Source organism: Aulonocara sp. 'chitande type north' Nkhata Bay, linkage group LG15 (genome assembly GCF_057382095.1).
Source record: "Aulonocara sp. 'chitande type north' Nkhata Bay isolate Kocher_YH1m ecotype deep benthic linkage group LG15, A_spYH_male_GT1.1, whole genome shotgun sequence".
NCBI lineage: Eukaryota > Metazoa > Chordata > Actinopteri > Cichliformes > Cichlidae > Aulonocara > Aulonocara sp. 'chitande type north' Nkhata Bay.
In genome coordinates this window covers 8,066,556-8,086,430 of record NC_141358.1, presented here as the reverse complement: position 1 = coordinate 8,086,430, position 19,875 = coordinate 8,066,556, and the positions used below count along the sequence as shown (strand labels likewise).

Below are 19,875 nucleotides of genomic sequence, written 5' to 3'. Positions count from 1 at the left end.
GCCCACAAACCTCAATGAAATGAAGCAACATTGTACAGTGGTGGCGTACAGAGTGGGGCAAAATTCTTCCACAGGGTTGTAAGAGACTGATAAAGTCATGCAGAAAACAATGACGTAAAGTTATTGCTGCTAAAGGTGACCATACAAGCTAATAAATCACGTAGAACTACTAGTACTACTACTGAAGTCCTTTTGGTTGACCTTCGCCCTGGCCTCCACCCCTCTGTCCACTCAGTCTCGAGCTACAGACTCAAACATGCTTCACCAGTCAAGAGCAATTGGTATCAGTTTCTTCAGTGGTGAGCAGTCTCAAAATGAAGAGCAACCACAAAAATGAAGGTGAACATTTTTGTAAATCTTCATTTTATTTATGTATTTTTTTGTTGCCGAACAATGATCATCTCATGAGTTAGGCAAGCAGAGGAGTCTTTATTGTTTCTATTCACACATAAAGTGTTTACCCCAATGTCATTTATGAGTCCGACTGCACCAGTTTAACAAGCAACTGTTCAAAAGAGAGCAAAATGCAGATCACGTTCACAGCTAAGGCAAAAATAAAAACAATTTCACGCTACTTTAGCTCTTTCATTGAAAGAATAATAGCATTGTTAAAGCATTATGTACACACACACACACACACACACACACACACACACACACACACACACACACACACACACACACACACACACACACACCATCTCTTAGAAACTATACTACAGGCTGATAATACTCTGCCAATTTTATTTGTTAAGTGACTCAGTCCCTGTTTACATATTCATATGACCGCATTATATGATATAAAGACCCTTTTTTTCTTAAAATACTATGACCTCTCTTAGCTGCTAGCAGTAGCAGAAGTGTACGCTACATCTTACACAGTCTGCATCTTATACAGTAACGTAGACTACATGAACTATAACAGAAAGGCGAAAAACTGCACCTCACAAACTGAAATCACATTCTCACCACAGCACATGCAGACTCTGAATAGAAAAACAAATATTTCACCAATCCCTCTCGCAAATAAGGAAGACGATGCTTTAAAGTGTTGTGCTTTTCTGTCCTGACACTCACTGGCTCGGTCGCCTCACATATGTGTTGCTACATAGTACAAATGCATGTGGAGAGCTGCACTTCCATGCTGATTGAAGGCTGTGTGTAAACTAAAGAGGACAAAAAATGGCATCGGTTAAATAAATATATAAATAAACGCAGAAATGAAGCCAAATGTAGAATTCAACTGAAGATGCTGGTTTAACTATACTGTTTTAATTTAAGCCATGTATGTATGTGGAAATGTTTACACCACTTCTGGCCCTGCAGAGCAGATGATCACAGTAAGAAAATAAATTCCACGTTGACTATTTGGCACAAATTTAAGTAACCTGCTCTCTCGTTATGATAAACAGAGGCCATAATTCAGCTATAGTGTGTGTTAAAGAACTGTCTAGGTCATACATTGTAGTCTAGCTACTGATATATTGCCAACACTCCCTATAAAATAGTATCCATACTAAGCTGCCTGAATAAAATACTAATATTTTATTCCTCACTACACATACATACTTTTAGTCAGATGACCCCAAAGTCCATCTTTTAATAAAAGTGTGCTTATATCCATCTTGTGAATTAAGACTATTCACAGCAGATTGCTTTACTCGTTTACTAGTTTTACTCTCCGCTGTCCATTTATAAAGTGCTCCATCTTCTGTTGAAAAAACAAAACGAAAACTCAACAATTATACACTCGCACACATCATTCTCCAACCCTCTGCTACATCTCAAGCACACCATCATTTAGTCCTTGCTCCAAAGGCCAGAGGTAGTCGGTCAGCTGCTGGAGCTGGCGGTCTGTTGAGGTGTAGTTTCCTGACTCTCCACCAGGGGGAACTGCTCCCTCCAGTAGGTGAAGTGGCTGTAGGTGTCCGAGCAGGGGAAGTCAGAGGAGGACGCTCGGGCCTTCAGCGGAAACACGTGGTCAACGACCTCGCACAAACGTACGTAGCTGAAGAGAAGAGAGGAGAGCGAGATGATGCAGTGATGCTGTAAGGGCCATGAGAGCAATCCAGTGGGACCTGGGTGAAGGACTTACGATGAGATGTTGGTCTTGGCGTGCTCCTGCACCAGCTCCCCTTTGGGGTTCACTGTAAAAATCCTGTTTAGTGACACCCCAACTTCTTTGTATGAGTATACATCCTACAAAGACAAGAACAGGGGCATTTTTAATGTTAGATATACTGGATATTAGACTTAAACAGTGCAAAAAATACCTAAAAAGCTTCAATTTACCCTCAGTGAACATCCAAACTCACTTTTATGGTGAGAAATAGACTAAACTATAAGCAAATATAACTGTTTGTAAGCTCTGCAGAGCCGCATGTGAGTTACCGTCGGTCTGTTGCCGAATGCTGCGTAGAACGGCTGCTTGTTGGGGTAGAAGAGGTTCTTGATATCAGTGAGACACTCTACCTTGAACTTCTCCGGCTTCTTCTCTATCACCTCCCTGTGAAACACAATCAGCACTGCACGATGAGTTCCTCCTGCATCCTCTCATGTACTAATATAGAAAAACAGATGCACGTTTGTGATCTGAAATACCTGTGCAGAGCTGAAAAGAGGCTGCTCGGGCTCAAGAGGACGGGGCCCATAGGAAGCATAGTGCCTCTCTCGTTGACCCAGTTGAGGTAACCTCTAGTCATGTCAGCCATGCCGATCGCTCGGGCTGAGCAGTACAGGAACTTGTAGCCATTTCTGATGTGGAGAGGAAGAGATTAATATTAACCAACTTGTGTCAATAGAGAGTTGAAATTACTAAATAATTTCTTTAACTTTGTAAAAGCATTTCTTTAAGAGCTTTATTTTATTTCTATAAAATCTCCTTTATGCTTTACTTTAAAACTGAGAGTAGACTGTTAACAAAGTAGTTCTTACTGGCTGACTTTGTGGTACAGCTGAGCAATCCCCTGGTGTGTCCAGTCTTTCCCGAGTGTGGGCAGGATATGACCTAATGTGTCTGACCTGGAGACAAATACAAGCAAGCGTTATTAAAAATGCATTTTTTTGCACTTGTGTAAAAATCTAATGATGTTTTATGTCATAGTCATCCAGATTTAAAACCCTTTGGAATACTTCTCATTGTTGGAATATATAAAAGCATCCTCTGTTTAGTCTGAGAGAGGATTTAAATGTCACAATAACTGGAAAAGTACCTGCTAGCTCTCTATTAAATGCTACCTTTGCAAGAAGCTGCATATTTAATCTTCTGATCAGAATGACAAATTGCCTCATAATCAGCAGTGAATAAATGTTACAGATGGAATAGCCGTGAAGAGTTTATTCATCACACTGAACCCTGCTGTGCACAGAGTTGTACAGCATGCAGATGAACCTAATACTGGAGCCACTTCCAGTAGATTTGCCGTCCAAACTAAACTCCATTATGCATTAAAAAAAAACAAAAAACAAGACACACGCACCTGGTAATGGTTCCATCTATGTCGGAGATAATTATCTTGTCATCCCAGTTCCAGAGGTAGATGGTGCCTTGACAGCGACAGGTTCCCTGGTACTGAGTGGTGACGCTGAACACGACATCGTTAGGCCCGTCTTGCAACTGAAGAGACAGCTGGGAAATTTGGTGAAGGGGGTGAAAATCCATGAAAAACCACTCAGAAAGGAAGAGAATTGTGTTATAGCTGCACCATTTGGGCTTGTCAGGTGGATCTTTACTGCTGCCATCTTGCTCAAGCTGGTAACTCATTCTTTTATGCTTCTTTTTTAATGTTTGAGCTATCTCTCTATCATATCCAAACTTGTGCTTTAACTTGTGTGCTCACCAGCTGCTCTGATGTGAGTCGGAGAGTTTTCTTATAAGACACGCCTCCCGTTGTGAGTACCGGCTCTGTCTGTATGAGGGAAGAGTTCTGCTTGGCTTCCCGGTGGTCCTCATCACTAGAGGATGACTCTTCTTTCAGTCTGTCATCAGAGAGGTGAACAGGGCATTTATATGCTTCAATATAAACCTCAGTAAGTGAGCAAGGACAATTTTGAGCCAGGAATGCTCTCTTACCTGCTTGTCATATTCCCAACCTGCTCAGCAGTGCAACAGGCCCCACGCTCAGAGGCTGAATCCTATAGGTAATAAAAACAGTGCCAGGTTGGTGTTTATCTGGCGCGTAACTTGTTCACAATTAACATAGCTGCTGCTTTAAATTACCGATTTGGCACTGCTGTTCTTGCTTCTCCAGGAGAACCACCACCTTCCTGCTTTCTTGGGCATCTTCTCCTTCATGATGTTCTCCACTGCAGCCTGAAGCAGACCACACACACACACACACACACACACACACACACACACACACACACACACACACACACACACACACACACACACACACACCAAGCAACCACAACACAAAGCCATAAAGACACACTTAAAAAATAAAGCAAACTATACCGTAAATCAACAAACACTGAGGCAAAACCAAGAATGTGCCTGAGGCCGAAGCGGGGGAAAATACACCAACAGAATAAAAGTGAAAGCTTGTGTAGAGATATTAAAGGGGGGAGGGGTGTTTAAAACAAAAAATAAACATACAGAGCTGTAGCCCAGAACACTGGTCAGACAGCAGAGGAGGAACTGTAAGGTTGAGTGAATGTAATTAGGGCAGGAGGACTAACAGATGGATGGAGGGAGTAATAAAATAAGACGGGGAGAGAACAAAGGAGAAAACAACATTTAGCTTGAGAGCAAAAGTTTGGAAGACATTTGTTACACAATGTAAATTTTGTCTGCAGTAGCAAAAACTGAACACAGTGAGGTTTGAGGTCCACAGACTCCACATTAGGCCTTATGTTATGTAAAGTGGTGCAGTACCGGGATCAGTCAGAAGGGGGAATACTTCTCATGTAATCCAACCCAACTTACTGACTCCTAAATATCTGTGCAGCGTCTGCAATCAACTCTTACCTTTGGCAGAGGCTTCTGAAAGGCTTGCATAGCCAGCACAAGCGGAGCTGCAGTGTTCCAATTATAGTACCTGTGGGAGATAACAAAATGTATTTTTAGCCCTTCCATAAATGCAGCAAAACACATGTTTTTCAGCCAATTTTAGCTCATTAGGCCAAAGAGTTGTGCTAACGCTGCTGTTTTTGCCCGCAGTGTGTGACACATGAATCCATTCAGTACACTCGAATGTCTTACTTTGAGCCAATTTTCACCACTAAGTTGGGGTCGTCGATGATAGAGGGGTTCTCTGTGAACTGCTGATAGGACACGGTCTTCTTATAAAATTGCTCTGTAAAAGGAAGGGAGAAGAAAAAAAACCCACACGTTACTTATTCCCCATGCTTACAACACAGTGTCTAAAGTGCATCTTGGAGTCGTGTCATGTCACGTGATCGTTTACCTTTCGTGATCTCCCTGTTGTCATTGAGCCCCCCACACAAAGAGATGGCAATTGATGGCAGGTCAGACATGGGATCGCAGTAACTGTCTACTCCACTGTCTCCTCCAGAGCTTACAGACTGAGGAGACTGACTGGTGCTGTGGAGGCCCGGATCCGAGATGCTCCTCACTGTTGCACCAGTGTCACTGCAAAAAAGAAAAAGAGGAGATACTTTTGATAAGAATCTCGCTGATCATTCTGCACAGTTCAGAAATACAACTGTATGAAACTTTTCTTAACATGAAAGCGTGCGTGATGTCCAAATACCTCTTAGGAAAATAAAGGGCTGCCACTTCCGGTTCAAGCTCAGTGATGTCGTCCAGATAAATTCCATCAGAACCAAGATGGCGACTCCTTTTATCTGCAAAAGAGCAAATTCATTTTCAGCCTCTTAGATTTTTCCCCCCCGACTGATTTATCCAGAAGCAAATCATTTGCCAGCTTGATCTCTGTGAGAGGGTCTATAGATGGATTATTATGAGGCTGTAAGCTTCCTTGTAGTACCAGATCCGTTCACCTGGCCCCTGTTTATCTTTGCAATCATATGCAGCGATTCAGACACATTTTTGGCTGTAAATCCATCTTATATTGCATCTTATCTTATACTACGGAGAGCAACTGATTGAGTTTGAGCAATTTGCAGTGTGAAGCTGCAGCTTCTCGACGTAACACAGTGCATTAAATGATACGTGGGGAAACCTTTTTAAGGTTTACCTTTTTTCTTTGACGGAGAGTCTGCTTTGCCTTGTGGACGGGGTGAAGTGTCCTCCATGTCGGCCACCATACGAGCTGCCACGCCTCCCACTGTTGTAACTTGCATCGCCGAAGTTATCGTTTGAGACTCCATCCCAATGGATTCTGCATCGACCATTTCCTCTGTGTGCATCGTCTCTGTCGGCATCAGCAGTCGCAGTGCTGGTATTTCCGAGCAGGGTCCGCACTGTTCCGAAGACACCTCAGGCGTAATCACACGGAAGTGCGTGCTTTCAGACACTGGGATAGATACGGGGCAAACTGGTGGAGGGCTGGACTTCAGTGGAAGGACAGATGGCTACAAGAGTGGAGAAGAGGATGATGATATGAGCTGAAGAAATAACAACACTGCAGATTAGGGTATCAGGATTAAGGCTTTCCTACCATGGCGGCCTGAGGCAGCTCTCCCCACGCCCAGTGCATTTCTGGATTCTGATTGTCTGTGTTTGACGGTTTGCCAATTAGCTCAGAATCACTCTTGGGAGATGTGGGGCGAGAGTTTCCAGGACTAAAAGAAAAAGAGATTATAGCATTTCCACATTTATTTCATGGATTTATAGCATTTACTGTAGGTGTGAAAGTATTTTGTGTGAGTCGAGCACCTCTGAATGGGACTCCACTCCCCATCTGAACGAGTGTACATGCCAGCCTGTTTGAAAGAACTGTTGGTCGAACCAACTGTGTTCTCCTCTCTAGAGACATCCCGAGATGAAGACCTGGAGTATAATCACAAAGACGAGTTAGTCAGGGTTTTCTTTACTCTCTCTTACACTGTCAGGTGATCATCCTCATCCTCTGCATGGGTATTTGATTAGTCCTTCACCATTTCCCTTCACTCCTCACGGCCAGCTCTTACCTGTTGCTCTCCATTTCTGCCACTTCATCCGAGCTGATGTCTATGGGGAACATGTCTTCGTCCGCGGAGTAGTCTCCACTTTCCTCTCTCCTCAGGCTGTCCGCCCGAGCCTTCCTCCTCCTCTTCCTCCTTTTCTTCATCATCACGTTACTGTTCTCGCCATTGCTTGCCACGGAGCACAGATTCTGTATGGGTGTCCCGGAGATCTTCCCCATCAAAACAGGTCCATCTGATAGGATAGGAGAGGTGGCCAGGTAGGAGGGAACCACTTCCTGTTAAGACAGGAAACAGGAGTGAAACAATGCCGAGCAGACAAAGAGCCTGAACGTTACACCAAAAACTACCCACATGAGGAAATCTGTTTGGATTTACTGTCAAAGCTTTAGGTCTGCACTGAAATTGGGTGCTGTAGGAGTGTTGCTGACTCCCCTACTGTTCACACTTTGGTTTTTGTAACGCAGAACAACATGTGATAGTGCAACCTGCACAGCTATTATCTCCTGCTTTGACATGAAGCTATGTCAACCACTGAGAAACAAAAGATAACAACACTCTGCATAAAAGTAGATTATAATCATTGCAATAAATCCCCCACTCCATAGTTAGTGTATCGCATGACTTTGGTCTGAGACATAGGTTTGCAATTAACTGCCAAACTGCAAAAACCTCCACAGAGGAAAGGGTTTGCCAAAGCAGAAGCAGACTCTGTTTCTCAGTTCTGGTCACTTTTATGATCCCTCCTTCTAGGAAAAGAAAAGAGTTTTCCAGGAGGTCTCCTGCTGTCCATCCAGGGGAACATAAATATGTGTGTGCAGACTTAGGGGAAAAACAGAAAGCGAAGACAAACTGACGTATAACACCATGATTTGTGGTCTGACAACAATGCCTCACGTTTTGCTTCCCTGAGCCAAGAAAATGGGTTCAGAGAAACAACGCTCCTCCCCTAGTTGCTCGTTCAAGCCTGAGAATTTGACACCACCCAGGGGAAAATAAATCAGACACTTCCCTCGTTACAGCCAGCCCCAAGCTTCAGTACTTTAGAGCTTGTTTTTATCTTTTTCTGCATGCATCCTCACGTGCATACAAAGCCAAAAAGAGAGAGAAAGAGAAAGAAGATGAGAGTACATGCAACCAGGCTCTTTAAAGCAGCAACTGAACCTCGCAAAACCAAAATAAAATTAAACACTGACTTTCCAAAAAACTGAGGAAAAACGGCTTTCCGTGAAGTTTTGTAAACATAAAAAGTAGAAATGTAGGTCAGACTGGAGGAATTCTGACATATCTTTAACTCGCCAAGCTCTGAGCATTTCTCTAATACTTAAGCCAGTTTCACAAATACTGCAATACCGCAAACATTTAAATTTCCAGAAGCATATTTATCCAGTTTCCGATTTATCCTCATGCTCCCAGTGTTTGACATACTTCCAGGTCATAAAGCCTTGGTGAGTAAATTCTGCGTTCTCAGCTCTTGCTCGCTGATAAACAAAGGCAGTCGGTTTTTAAAAAAAGGAAAGGGGAGAAATTCCTGGGTGCTGTGCCAACTCTGCACACAGTGCGACTTTGTTCAAACTACTATCATTCCGAGTAGGAAAAAGAAAGTTTGGATAACACTTTTCAGTTGCAAATGGGGAGTGTGTGAGCGCAGGGTGTAAATAAAGTGTTATCATTTGAATCTTGGTTTTATTTGAATCAAAAAGGCCACATAAAGGCGGAAATGGTAAATGGCCTGTATTTGTATAGCGCTTTTACTAGTTCCTAAGGACCCCAAAGCGCTTTACACATCCAGTCATCCACCCATTCACACACTGGTGATGGCAAGCTACATTGTAGCCACAGCCACCCTGGGGCGCACTGACAGAGGCAAGGCTGCCGGACACTGGCGCCACCGGCCCTCTGACCACCACCAGTAGGCAACAGGTGAAGCGTCTTGCCCAAGGACACAACGACCGAGACTGTCCAAGCCGGGGCTCGAACCGGCAACCTTCCGATTACAAGGCGAACTCCCAACTCTTGAGCCACGATCGAAATGTACTGCCTTTTATATGGCTACAAATATAACAGTCTTTTAGGGTTTTTTATATAAAGTTCTTCACTGCTGTGTCATTTTCTCACCTGTTCATTTAAGCAGTTCCACATGAGATCAGATGATTTGGCCAAATTAGTTAATCAAAATATAATTACATGCAGACAGCATTATGCTTCGCGGAAACGCTCCCAATCGTTACCTGATCATTTTCTGTTTCTTGCACAAAAAACGCCTCGCCGTTCTCCCCAAGCTTCATGTGGAGATCTACTGGTTCTCCGTTGATTTCCATGTCCACCTAAAAGCAAAAGGGTGAGAGCTGAACAAACTAGAACATTAAACTTTTCCTCTAAAGATGCCCTTGTTGTTGTTGTCGTTGTTTTTTTTTTTATCTTCTCACCACTTTCTCTCGGGACCGTAGGACCCCCAGCTTGCCAAAGCGCACGTGGAATGGCGAGCACTGCAGGGAGCCATCGGGCTGTCTCACAACAATGACGTCGATGCAGCCAGAGAGGGTGGCGGGATTGAGGCCTCGGTACAGCTCTTTGACCTGGACAAACACCTGGCCCGCCAACTGGCCCACGAAATTCATGGTTTGACGGGTCTGGGGGAAGTGAACGGATTAAAATTATTTGCGTAAGTCACCTCTTCCTGAACTCGGCCAACTTTCAAAAGTGGACGCGCTTATGAGTGGGCATCTGCCGTAGCAATCTTCAGCCCGTGAATCAAAGCACTGGTGACATAACTCTCACCCCGCTGGAAATAGGGCGAGCTATTCCAACACTCTGAGGTAAAATAAGCTTTCTGTATGGATAAGAGATGAAGAAGGAGTTGAAGCTGTTTCCTGATCTGTAATTACAAACTGTACAAAGAACCTGTTACCACTTTTGACCTTACTGTCTCTCTTACATCTTACATCCCCTCGGGCCTCATACTGTGAGTCTGTAAAGCCTTACAACTGTTTTCCATTCACACATCAAAGGTCAAAGGACAGACTAAGTTAGACCAGACTGTCAAGTCATGTGTATATAATGTAATACAGTAAATATAGCATGAACTCAATGCATAAAACCCCCATCCACCCCCTTATGTATTTTTTTTAAGCCCATTTGAGTCAAACAACCTTTCAACACCAACAGGATTTAGAGTTCCCCTTAAAAAACAAATGTAAATAGAAACATTTTATAAATAGTTCAGCTTCCATTTCTAGCCCCGCGCTGGTGAAAATTGGAACATATTTAGCGTCTTATATTTGGCCGTAAGCAGGCTACAGAGGGTAAAGACTGACTACTATTACGATTTGTATAGCTTCTTGTAACAGACAGGATGAGAGTGCTGGAGGTGGTGATCCAGGGAAAGATGGCCTTAAATATGTTGGAAAAATGCCAACATATCCTACCCCTTGAGGACATGTGAACAAGAGACGAGGCCCTGTCTGAAGAACAGAGACACCGACTGTTAAATCTTATAAAAGATCTCTTCTAAATTACCTTTGCTGTATTAAATTATTAACTGAATTTTCCACCGGGGCGTTGTGTTACGACACTGTTGACTTTCAAGCAGAGGACTTTTAGTGCAAAATACTGTTACACAGTACAGTGCAGCCTAATCTAAAAATAGATGTCTTGTGTTTGTTCCTCTTTTTGTTTCATCTCAGTGTCTCTGAACACTAGCAAAATACTCGGGCTGGGTTTCAGAAAAAGAGCTCCTCCATCTAAAGAAGACCTTTTATGCACTTTTTCAGCGCCACATTTGTATCCTTTAGAATAGCTTAGTATTATTCACAGTTGAAAAGAATCCTTATTTATCTTAAACTGAGCCTTTATAAAGCCTGAGCATCCACCACTGGAACAGTGTATATATGACAGGAAACATGGAAGAAAGTAATAGATCCACTCTTTGTATTAATTAATTAATTAATTAATTTTTAGAATTATAGTGTGGATGCTATTCATTAATGTAATTAGCACTACTCTCTGGTACGATTACTGTTTACTATTCAACTTAATCTCATTTTTATTATATTTGTTTGGGGGTTTTTTTTAATCACCGTTGTGTGCAAATTTTTTCATTGTATAAGGCTCACAGTATATGCCTGTGGCACATCCTGCCCTGTGACCAAATAATTTCCCCAGTGGGATCAATAAAGGATCCATCCATCCATCCACTTGTGTTTAGCTGTGGTATGTTCATTTGGAAGAGTCTGGCTGAACAGCTTAGCAGATAATGTGTTCAGTCCCACATCAATACACAGAAACACACAGTACAAGATGCAATCTATTCCTGATTATGTAAGAAAATAAAACCTTCTACATGTAAGGAAATTCCTTTATTTAAATGTTTAAATAAAAAACATGTGATGTGACAAATCAGCTTCCATAACGCATGTTTAAACACCTAAAAGTGTAATAAGGTCTAATCGATATGGTAAACAGCTGACTCATATACCTCCTGACAGGGCAAACGGGAATTTTTTGTGATGAATGAAAAAAGCTTAATGAGCGTAAAGACAGATAAAAGACACACAAGTGGCCAGCGTGGTTATAACAGACATCTACAGAGTAAATAAAGACAGTTTATCATCGGTTTCATCTCAGAGTCAGGTGCAGTCAAATATACATAAACAATCCAAAACATACCTGTTTGAGCTGAGGGGCTGCCTTTTAACCAACACACGGGAGACGAGCGTTTCATCAACCGGGAATAATAAAACAACGAAACATTTTAAAAGACCTCCTGTTCCTCGATACAGGTGATGTCTGATGCCCGGATGCAGCTCCTGGGAGCATGGAGAAAAAACGCTACCGTTTAAGTTAAAGCGTTGACTCTTCCTCTCTAAGCGAGTCTGTTCCTCTCACTCAGGAGTCCTGTCACTGGGTGACGTCACTTGCAAAAAAAACCCCGACCCGTTAGTTGGCCAATCAGCGTCGAGCTGTTGAGTTGCCAAGAAGAAAGAAAAAATCGATTCAATTGCCACAGTGGCAACAAAATTACCCTCTTTCTTACTTTGTCGGAGCTCTTCTGTGCCTACAGAGTGACTTTATGCTCTTTCGTGACCGTTTACATCCAGTCGCATTAAACTTGTAACCCTGATAACAAAAAAAATAAATCTACAGCAAGACATCTCACTTTACTTAAGTCTTTGACAGCGGGAAGCAGTGGAAGCTTCGTAAGCGTTTAAAGTCACCAGTCTGTCAGTCAGGTCTGATGCTGTGAGGTGATCTTTCTAGCCAATCACAGCTCTGCCTCGTAACACATGCCATGTTTGCTTACAGCGCGAGACCCTCCAGTGAGACTGTGCGAAGAGGATGTGGTCGGCTCGTGGTTAGTGAGATTAGGACACTAAACATAAGCAAAAATAGGTATTTAATGTAGAAAGATGCAAACGCTGAGTTTGCAAAGACTAACATACTCGAGAAGGAAACAAAGTCAGGATGTAAATGCACCAATTTCATTTCTAATTTAAAAAAAGCGGCTCTACTGTCATTAATGGTACAATTACATTACTGCCAAAACCACTCTGTCTGTATCTCTGTGCCTCAGAGCCCAAAATCCTGACAGCAGACTGCTTCTCCCCTCATGCTCCAGGACAAATACTGGACGGGGTTACACGCTACAAAAGCCTCACGTGCAGCTCTTCTGCAACCAAACCAAGCTCAGCCTGTGTGTCTGGGAAAATGTGTCTCTGAGTGAACACGATCTAATTGTTTTTCCAGACTGTGAGGCAGAAAGGGGAAGAGTGTGTGTCTTCATAGTAGTTTTCCATCACAACTTAAAATGAGCGTTTATTGTTTTAGGTTTGCACTTTCGCAACCATCCTTTTTCAAATTCTGACGGTTGGTGTCAGGAAATATGAGGCGCTCTTAGTCATTTTTTTCCTCAATGCAAATTTCAAATGGAAGTAATGCAAATATTTTTGGCCAGGATGCTTTTAATCTAGCTTTTGCAGAAGTTTACTTTATTACACCCTATGGTCATCTTTACTCACTGGCCACTTTATTTATTGTTAGCACCTTGTTTTGCCTTCAGGGGCGCCTTAATTCTTCATGGTACAGATTCCATTCTCCTCAGACCTGAGGCATCAATAGGAGACTTCCACCCAGAGAACTGGCCTCAATTAATGTTTGTTCACTTCCAGACCATTCTCTGTAAACCCTACTAATGGTTATATGGAAAAATCCCACTTGATCATCAGTTTCTGAAATGCTCAGACCAGCGTGTCTGGCACTTAAATCAGATGCTCAGTTTGAACTTTGGTGGGTGATCCTCACCATGTTTACATACCTAAATGGATTGTGTTGCTGCCACGTGATCACATATAAGCAACAAGCCTTTTAAGCAGGTGTACCTAAAAAGGGGTCAAAACAACTCATCAGTGTAAAACATGTTATGCTTACACTGTTACACTGAACGCCAAAACACTTTCGCTTTGTTTTTTTACATAAACTATTTTAAATATCTGCAGTAAACACCCTGTCCTTTAAACACTCGATGTTACACATACCGATGTATATCTGTACCATCGGTAAGCCTATCCCAGAGTGCCTACGTAAACAGGCGGGACACACATTATGTCGGTGACAAACGCTGGCGTCACTGGACCCTCCGAGGATACATGAGCCACATAGCTGCCGACATGTTTCCAAGAACACGTTTTTTTGCCAGGCAAACTCAGCCAGCGTTGTACACTTTTAAAAAAGCACATGATATCAGTTTAATTTTCAACATGAATGGTCAGAGACGTGACCTGTGTCAGGCTACAAGAAACCTGCTGACATGTGACAGTCTCACTTGCCTACTCGGCTGAAGAAAAACATCAGCTTCAAATTTCTACTTGGTGCATTTACACTGTTGTAATAGACCTCAACTGGTGAACATGTAAGCTGTTCTTGTTCTTTTAGGACAGCCCCGCTAAGGGGAAATCATTTTTGCTTTTGTGTTCTCACACCCTGTGAGGCCAAGAGGAAGTGATGACTTGTGAGATGTCAGTTCACTGCCTTCCTAAGCAGTGGTCACATACTGTACTTACAATGTAAGGGTGTAATAGCACACTGTCCATTCTGCAGACAACGTGCTACATTTAACATTTAAATGAATTACTGATTTACAGGTAAAATGTTTGCTTGTCCTGTCATAGATCTGGTCATGCACTTTAATACATACAAAAAATGCAGCGAAAGGTGCTTGACAGTCATTTTTTACAAATGACTCCACCATAAACCGGACTTACTCAACACAGTTTACCTCAGGTATTACTAATTCTTGTTAAACGACATTTTAATTGAGTCAGTTGTTAAAATAATATAGGTTTCTGATTGGCTGAGGCGATTCTGGCCTGAGGATCATGAGACAGAGGCTGAAAAGACTAAACTCTGACTCAGAGACTAAAAGGAAAAATAATGAGCTTTTCCAGGGCTTATGGTTGCAGATTGTTTTTAAAAAGTCATTTAAGTTAACTGTAAGATGTCAAACAAATACGGAAAAACAAAAAGGAAAACATCTGCTGTCTTTCGGTGTTGTGGATGCATTTGTGAATATAGTTGATAACAACTGCTGTAGGGTATCTCGTAACTTTTACTTGACCTAATGAGTCTGAGCCCGTCATCTTCAGTTTCAGTGGTAACGTCTAGTCTTACACTGGTGGATTATGGAAAAATACAACCCCGCTCTCCCTGCTTCTACTCAGAGAACCTACTGCATGACTTTGAAAGGTTGTCGTGACTATTTTATTCATGTTCACATTGCACAAATGCTGAAACACACAAACGGGTATAACTTGCTTTAAGCGTTATTCATGCTTTTGTGTTTTTTTCCACACATGCAGATGATTTTCTTTTTTCTTAAATCGCTTTACCCAGCTCCAGGTGGTGTCAGTGGCATAGTTCTGAGCAGCCTCATCTAACTCGTCTCCATCTTCTGCTGATATCATGATTCCATAGTGTGTTTAATCCCAGCGGCAGATGTTTGGTCTTTGCCACCTCTCGATAGATATGAGTCTGGTCTGCTCAAGAACTTGTATCCTTACTCTCTCCGCGCATGTCAAGTGTCTGACTGTTGAGTGCAAGTGAACAGTGTCTTACTAAATTTACCCAGACCCCCTGGTTGGAAACCTGAGCTGGGTCTGGAGTGGTCATCATGCACCAGACCCTTTGATTTCTTAGGCATTTGATGAGGGGGACACCTGCTAAAATTGCATTTTAGTGGAACTGGGCATCTTCCCTTTAGACATGATCACACAAGAATGACACAATAAGCTGCACTGGCACAGAGATCTACCTAATAAGACATGCCTGACAGTGCCTTTTAATATGTAAATGTCTCATTAGTTCAGACTGTGCCACCTGTTGTGGGTGTTGATCCTTTGTTGACAGTATAGTGTTGTTGCATCACGTTGAGACAAGACCACCTGTTGCATTGGGTGAAATCCAAGACTCCCAAGTACCCAGTGACTCTTCCAGTGATTACTGTAATTAATATTAGACTATTATACACAGTGTGTTTGAACTGATGACCTTTGTTAGTCTAAGGGGTGGGGATGGGGGGGCTCCTTAGTCTAAAACACTGTTTGGTGGGTGTTATGTGTCAAAGTGACATTCACACGAGTGCCAAGGATTCCCAGCAGCACATTTAATTTTAAAGAGATTAAATGTATTCATAAAGTATTTGCTATATTAGAAGAGTAGAGTTTGCTACTCCCTTCACAGAAATGTGCAAACCAGACTCATCATGACAAAAGTTGGAGAACTGAGTGCAGAACTGAGGAAGGGTACAAAGGTCATTCAGTGTCAGCTCATCAAATGTCTCCCACCTGACCATGTGAGATTTTCTTGAAAAGTGACACTACAGCTAGATAAAAAGAGTTGTTCCTTTCATATTAAAGCTTTAATGTCTATTAAACATGTAAGGACGTTCCCCTTCACTCTGGACCTAACAGCCTCCACGCTAATGTTAGCATCTCTGTGCTTGTGCTGCTAGATTTTCAGTCCTTTCCGGGAGCTTCACTACCACCCGGGCATCACTTTCCAGCCTCGCCAGAGATACATCCATCGCGGGTCCCGCAGGATTTTCCATAACTCCAATGGAACTAAATCGTTCTGGTCTGCTACTCGCCGCCCTCGCAGGAACCCTGATCGGGCTGTCAACCATCGATCTCTAGCCCACCTGCCCAGGGCGCCCACTGCGATTAGCAAAAAAGAAGATACTCCACTCAACTTCGGTCTTCTAAACATTCGTTCATTGACAAGTAAGGGACCTCTCATCCAAGACCTCCTATCTGACCGTAAGTTTGACTTTTTCTGCTTAACTGAAACCTGGCAACAACCTGATGACTTTTCTCAGCTAAACGAATCTGCTCCTCTGGGGTTTGTTTAATTTTCTAAACCCCGCTGCTCAGGTCGTGGGGGTGGTCTCGCGATCCTTTTTCGCCAGCACTTGAAAGTCCTGCCGGTTAATGTTGATACCTTTAGTTCTCTAGAGGTCCTTGCATGTGAGCTGACTGGACCCATTCCCACTATCATAGCTACTGTATACCGCCCCCCCAAACCTAACCCTGTCTTTCTCAGTGACTTTGCTAATCTACTAACCCATCTTTCATCTCTCTCCCCAAATGTGATCTTGGTGGGAGATTTCAACATTCACATGGACAATAATGACCTTCTGCTCACCAGAGACTTTTCCTCCTGTCTCGAAGGCTCTGAATTTAAACAATTTATCGATTTCCCCACTCACTCTAAAGGACACACCCTGGACTTGGTCTGCTGTTCTGGTCTTACTCCCTCGAATCTTTCTGCTACTAAAATCCCCATAACTGACCACTTCCTCCTTTCATTTAACCTTACTCTCTGCTGCTCTTCTACCAAGCCAACCCGTCTCATTTCGTTCCGCAACATCAAGAACATTGATATGGACATTCTCACTACCAGTTTGGACAATCTTCAGATTCCGGACTTCTATTCTACTCCTGATGATTTGTTGTTATATTATAATAATTGTCTACGCACTGTCCTTGATTCTCTGGCTCCTGTAAAAACCCACTCTGTTTCCTTCACTTGCTCTGCTCCCTGGTTTACCTCTGACCTCCGAGCTCTGAAGGCCAAAGCTCGGCAGCTAGAGCGTAAATATAAGAAATCTGGTTTAACTGTTGATTCAGAAATCTATAAATACCATGTACTTCAGTATAAAGACTCCATTAACAAGGCCAAACAAAGCTTCTACTCTGGTATTATCAGTTCTTATGAGGGTAATGCTAGGACTCTGTTTTCAGTTTTCAACAAACTAATTCAACCCCCCAACGCTTTACCACCGCACTTCTATTCCTCTGAAACATGCAACTCCTTGATGCTGTTCTGGACTACGAAAATCGATAACATCCACCAGCAACTCAGATCAAATGTTGTGTCTACGCCCTCTCCAGAACCTTTTCTCCTTTTTGAGCCGTTTTCCACTTTTCATCTTCCTGATTTATCTGATATTTCCGAGTTAATATGTAAATCAAAACCTGCCACATGTCATCTTGACCCCATGCCCACGGGGCTTGTGAAATTCTGCCTCTCTTCTTTACTCCCACTCATCTGTGCTATCATTCACTCTTCTCTCACCACCGGTATCGTTCCCTCCTTATTGAAGACTGCTCTAGTCACTCCTATACTGAAAAAACCTTCTTTAGATCCTAACAACTTTAACAACCTCCGTCCGATTTCCAATCTACCCTTCATTTCTAAGATACTCGAAAAAGTGGTTGCAGCTCAACTTCATTTACACCTGGTTAATAATAACATCTATGAGAGATTTCAATCTGGTTTTCGCTCATGTCACAGTACCGAAACTGCTCTACTTAAAGTCACTAACGATCTCTTAATCGGAGCTGACTCTGGTCTTCTCACCATTCTCGTCCTTTTAGATCTGAGCTCAGCCTTTGACACCATTTCTCACTCTGTCCTTCTAAGCAGACTTTCCTCTCTCGGCATCTCTGACACACCCCTCGCCTGGTTTCAATCATATCTCCTCGACCGTTCCCAGTTTATTCAACTAAGATCATTCCGCTCTCGTCTATTCCCCGTCACCTCTGGTGTACCCCAAGGCTCAGTTTTAGGCCCTCTTCTCTTTATAATATACATCCTCCCTCTAGGTACCATCTTCCGCAAATTTGATCTTCAGTTTCACTGTTTTGCTGATGACACCCAGTTATATCTCTCTTGCAAACCTGATTCCTCCCTCCCACCTTCTTCCCTTACAGAATGTCTATCCGAGTTAAAATCCTGGTTTACCTCTAATTTTCTAAAGCTCAATGAGGATAAAACTGAGATCCTCCTTATTGGCACCAAATCCAACCTTTTGAAGGCAAACCATTTCTCACTCACCATCAATAACTCCACAGTTCTCCCTTCTCCTCAGGTTAAGAGCCTTGGTGTCATCCTAGACAGTTCACTTTCTTATAAATCACACATCAATAACCTCACCCGTTCTGCCTACTTCCATCTACGTAACATTAACAGATTGCTTCCTTCTCTTTCCACCCAGTCTACGTCCATTCTTGTACATAGTCTTGTTACCTCCCGTATTGACTACTGCAATTCTCTTCTGCATGGTCTCCTCCAAAAATCCCTCCATAAGCTTCAACTGGTTCAGAACTCTGCTGCTCGCATTATCACCAGAACCCCCTCCTACCAGCACATCACCCCTGTTCTTCAGGAACTTCACTGGCTCCCTGTGAAATTCCGGATAATTTTCAAACTTCTTCTGCTCACCTTCAAGGCCCTTCATAACCTCGCTCCTTCTTACCTTTCTGACCTGTTAACCACCACTTGTTCTGCCCGTTCACTTCGTTCTTCTTCTTCTGTCCAGCTTACTGTACCTTCCTTCCGCCTCACCACCATGGGAAGCAGAGCTTTCAGCTGCTCTGCTCCCAGGTTGTGGAACTCTCTGCCCCCTGAAATAAGAAATATTGGTTCTCTCCCCCAGTTTAAATCCCAACTCAAAACTCGTCTGTTCAAATCTGCATATTCACTGTGAATCCACTGTTTGTTCATTTTATCTTGTGCTTTATTTTATTGTTCTTATTCTGCCATTGTTTTACTAAGTGTTTTATCCTATTGTAAAGTGTCCTTGGGTGACTTGAAAGGCGCTCATAAATAAAATTTATTATTATTATTATTATTATTTTTAAAAAGTAACTAAGTAACTAAGTAATTAATTACCTTTGAAAATAAGTAATCAGTAAAGTAACAGGATTACTTTTTTGGGGAAGTAATCAGTAATTAGTTACTTTTTTATGTAACTTGACCAACACTGATTGCGATGCACAGTTACTCACAATTACGTCACAAAAAAAGTAACTGTGCGATGCAAAAACAGTACAATGAGAATTTAGAATGTTTCCTTTCTTACTTGTTTGAGTTATTTATTTAATCTAAGTTCATATTCTCTCTCTCTCACTCTCTCGTGTTTTCTTTAATGAACTACTGTGATAAATTTTTAAGAAGAATGAATGGCACGTGGTTCATTAGAATTAAGTCAGATGTCCTGCTCTAGAAGTGACATCTCCAGTTTCATTATTCACTGATGACTCCTCTACTTCTGGATCACCTATCAGTGCATTGAAAATATTTTGAAACCACCATTACTAAAATTTAACCTTGACTTCATTAATGTCAATCTAGTTAACACAAAAGTTAAACAGTAACAGTTAACTCACATTGTTTTGCTGGTGTAACCGTATTTATATGATTCCAGTTTTGTTATCTATGCATTTTTCTACACGTTACTGACTCCATGGCGCCCTCTTAGAGGTAATG

At 42.3% G+C, this 19,875-nt stretch overlaps 1 protein-coding gene across 3 annotated transcripts in view; it reads right to left on the bottom strand.

Annotated features, from left to right (window-relative positions):
• Positions 1–361: 361 nt before the first annotated feature.
• lpin1b (lipin 1b) overlaps positions 362–19,875 on the bottom strand; it is a 25,180-nt gene continuing 5,666 nt past the window's right edge. The window contains exons 1-20 of one of the 3 annotated variants that reach the window (XM_086263768.1): positions 14,937–15,142; positions 9,483–9,686; positions 9,285–9,380; positions 7,060–7,331; positions 6,806–6,919; positions 6,588–6,711; positions 6,165–6,501; positions 5,718–5,811; positions 5,412–5,596; positions 5,207–5,300; positions 4,973–5,042; positions 4,220–4,312; positions 4,073–4,134; positions 3,840–3,978; positions 3,480–3,628; positions 2,935–3,021; positions 2,602–2,754; positions 2,392–2,506; positions 2,096–2,199; positions 362–2,008 (exon numbers count right to left, since the gene is read on the bottom strand). In XM_086263768.1, the coding sequence (XP_086119894.1) occupies positions 1,834–2,008; positions 2,096–2,199; positions 2,392–2,506; positions 2,602–2,754; positions 2,935–3,021; positions 3,480–3,628; positions 3,840–3,978; positions 4,073–4,134; positions 4,220–4,312; positions 4,973–5,042; positions 5,207–5,300; positions 5,412–5,596; positions 5,718–5,811; positions 6,165–6,501; positions 6,588–6,711; positions 6,806–6,919; positions 7,060–7,331; positions 9,285–9,380; positions 9,483–9,686; positions 14,937–15,011 (2,742 nt within the window). In that variant the 5' untranslated portion in view covers positions 15,012–15,142 and the 3' untranslated portion in view covers positions 362–1,833. Of the gene's footprint in view, positions 2,009–2,095; positions 2,200–2,391; positions 2,507–2,601; positions 2,755–2,934; positions 3,022–3,479; positions 3,629–3,839; positions 3,979–4,072; positions 4,135–4,219; positions 4,313–4,972; positions 5,043–5,206; positions 5,301–5,411; positions 5,597–5,717; positions 5,812–6,164; positions 6,502–6,587; positions 6,712–6,805; positions 6,920–7,059; positions 7,332–9,284; positions 9,381–9,482; positions 9,687–11,721; positions 13,038–14,936; positions 15,143–19,875 lie in introns of those variants that run through there. The other 2 variants (XM_086263769.1, XM_086263770.1) reach the window with 2 other exon arrangements.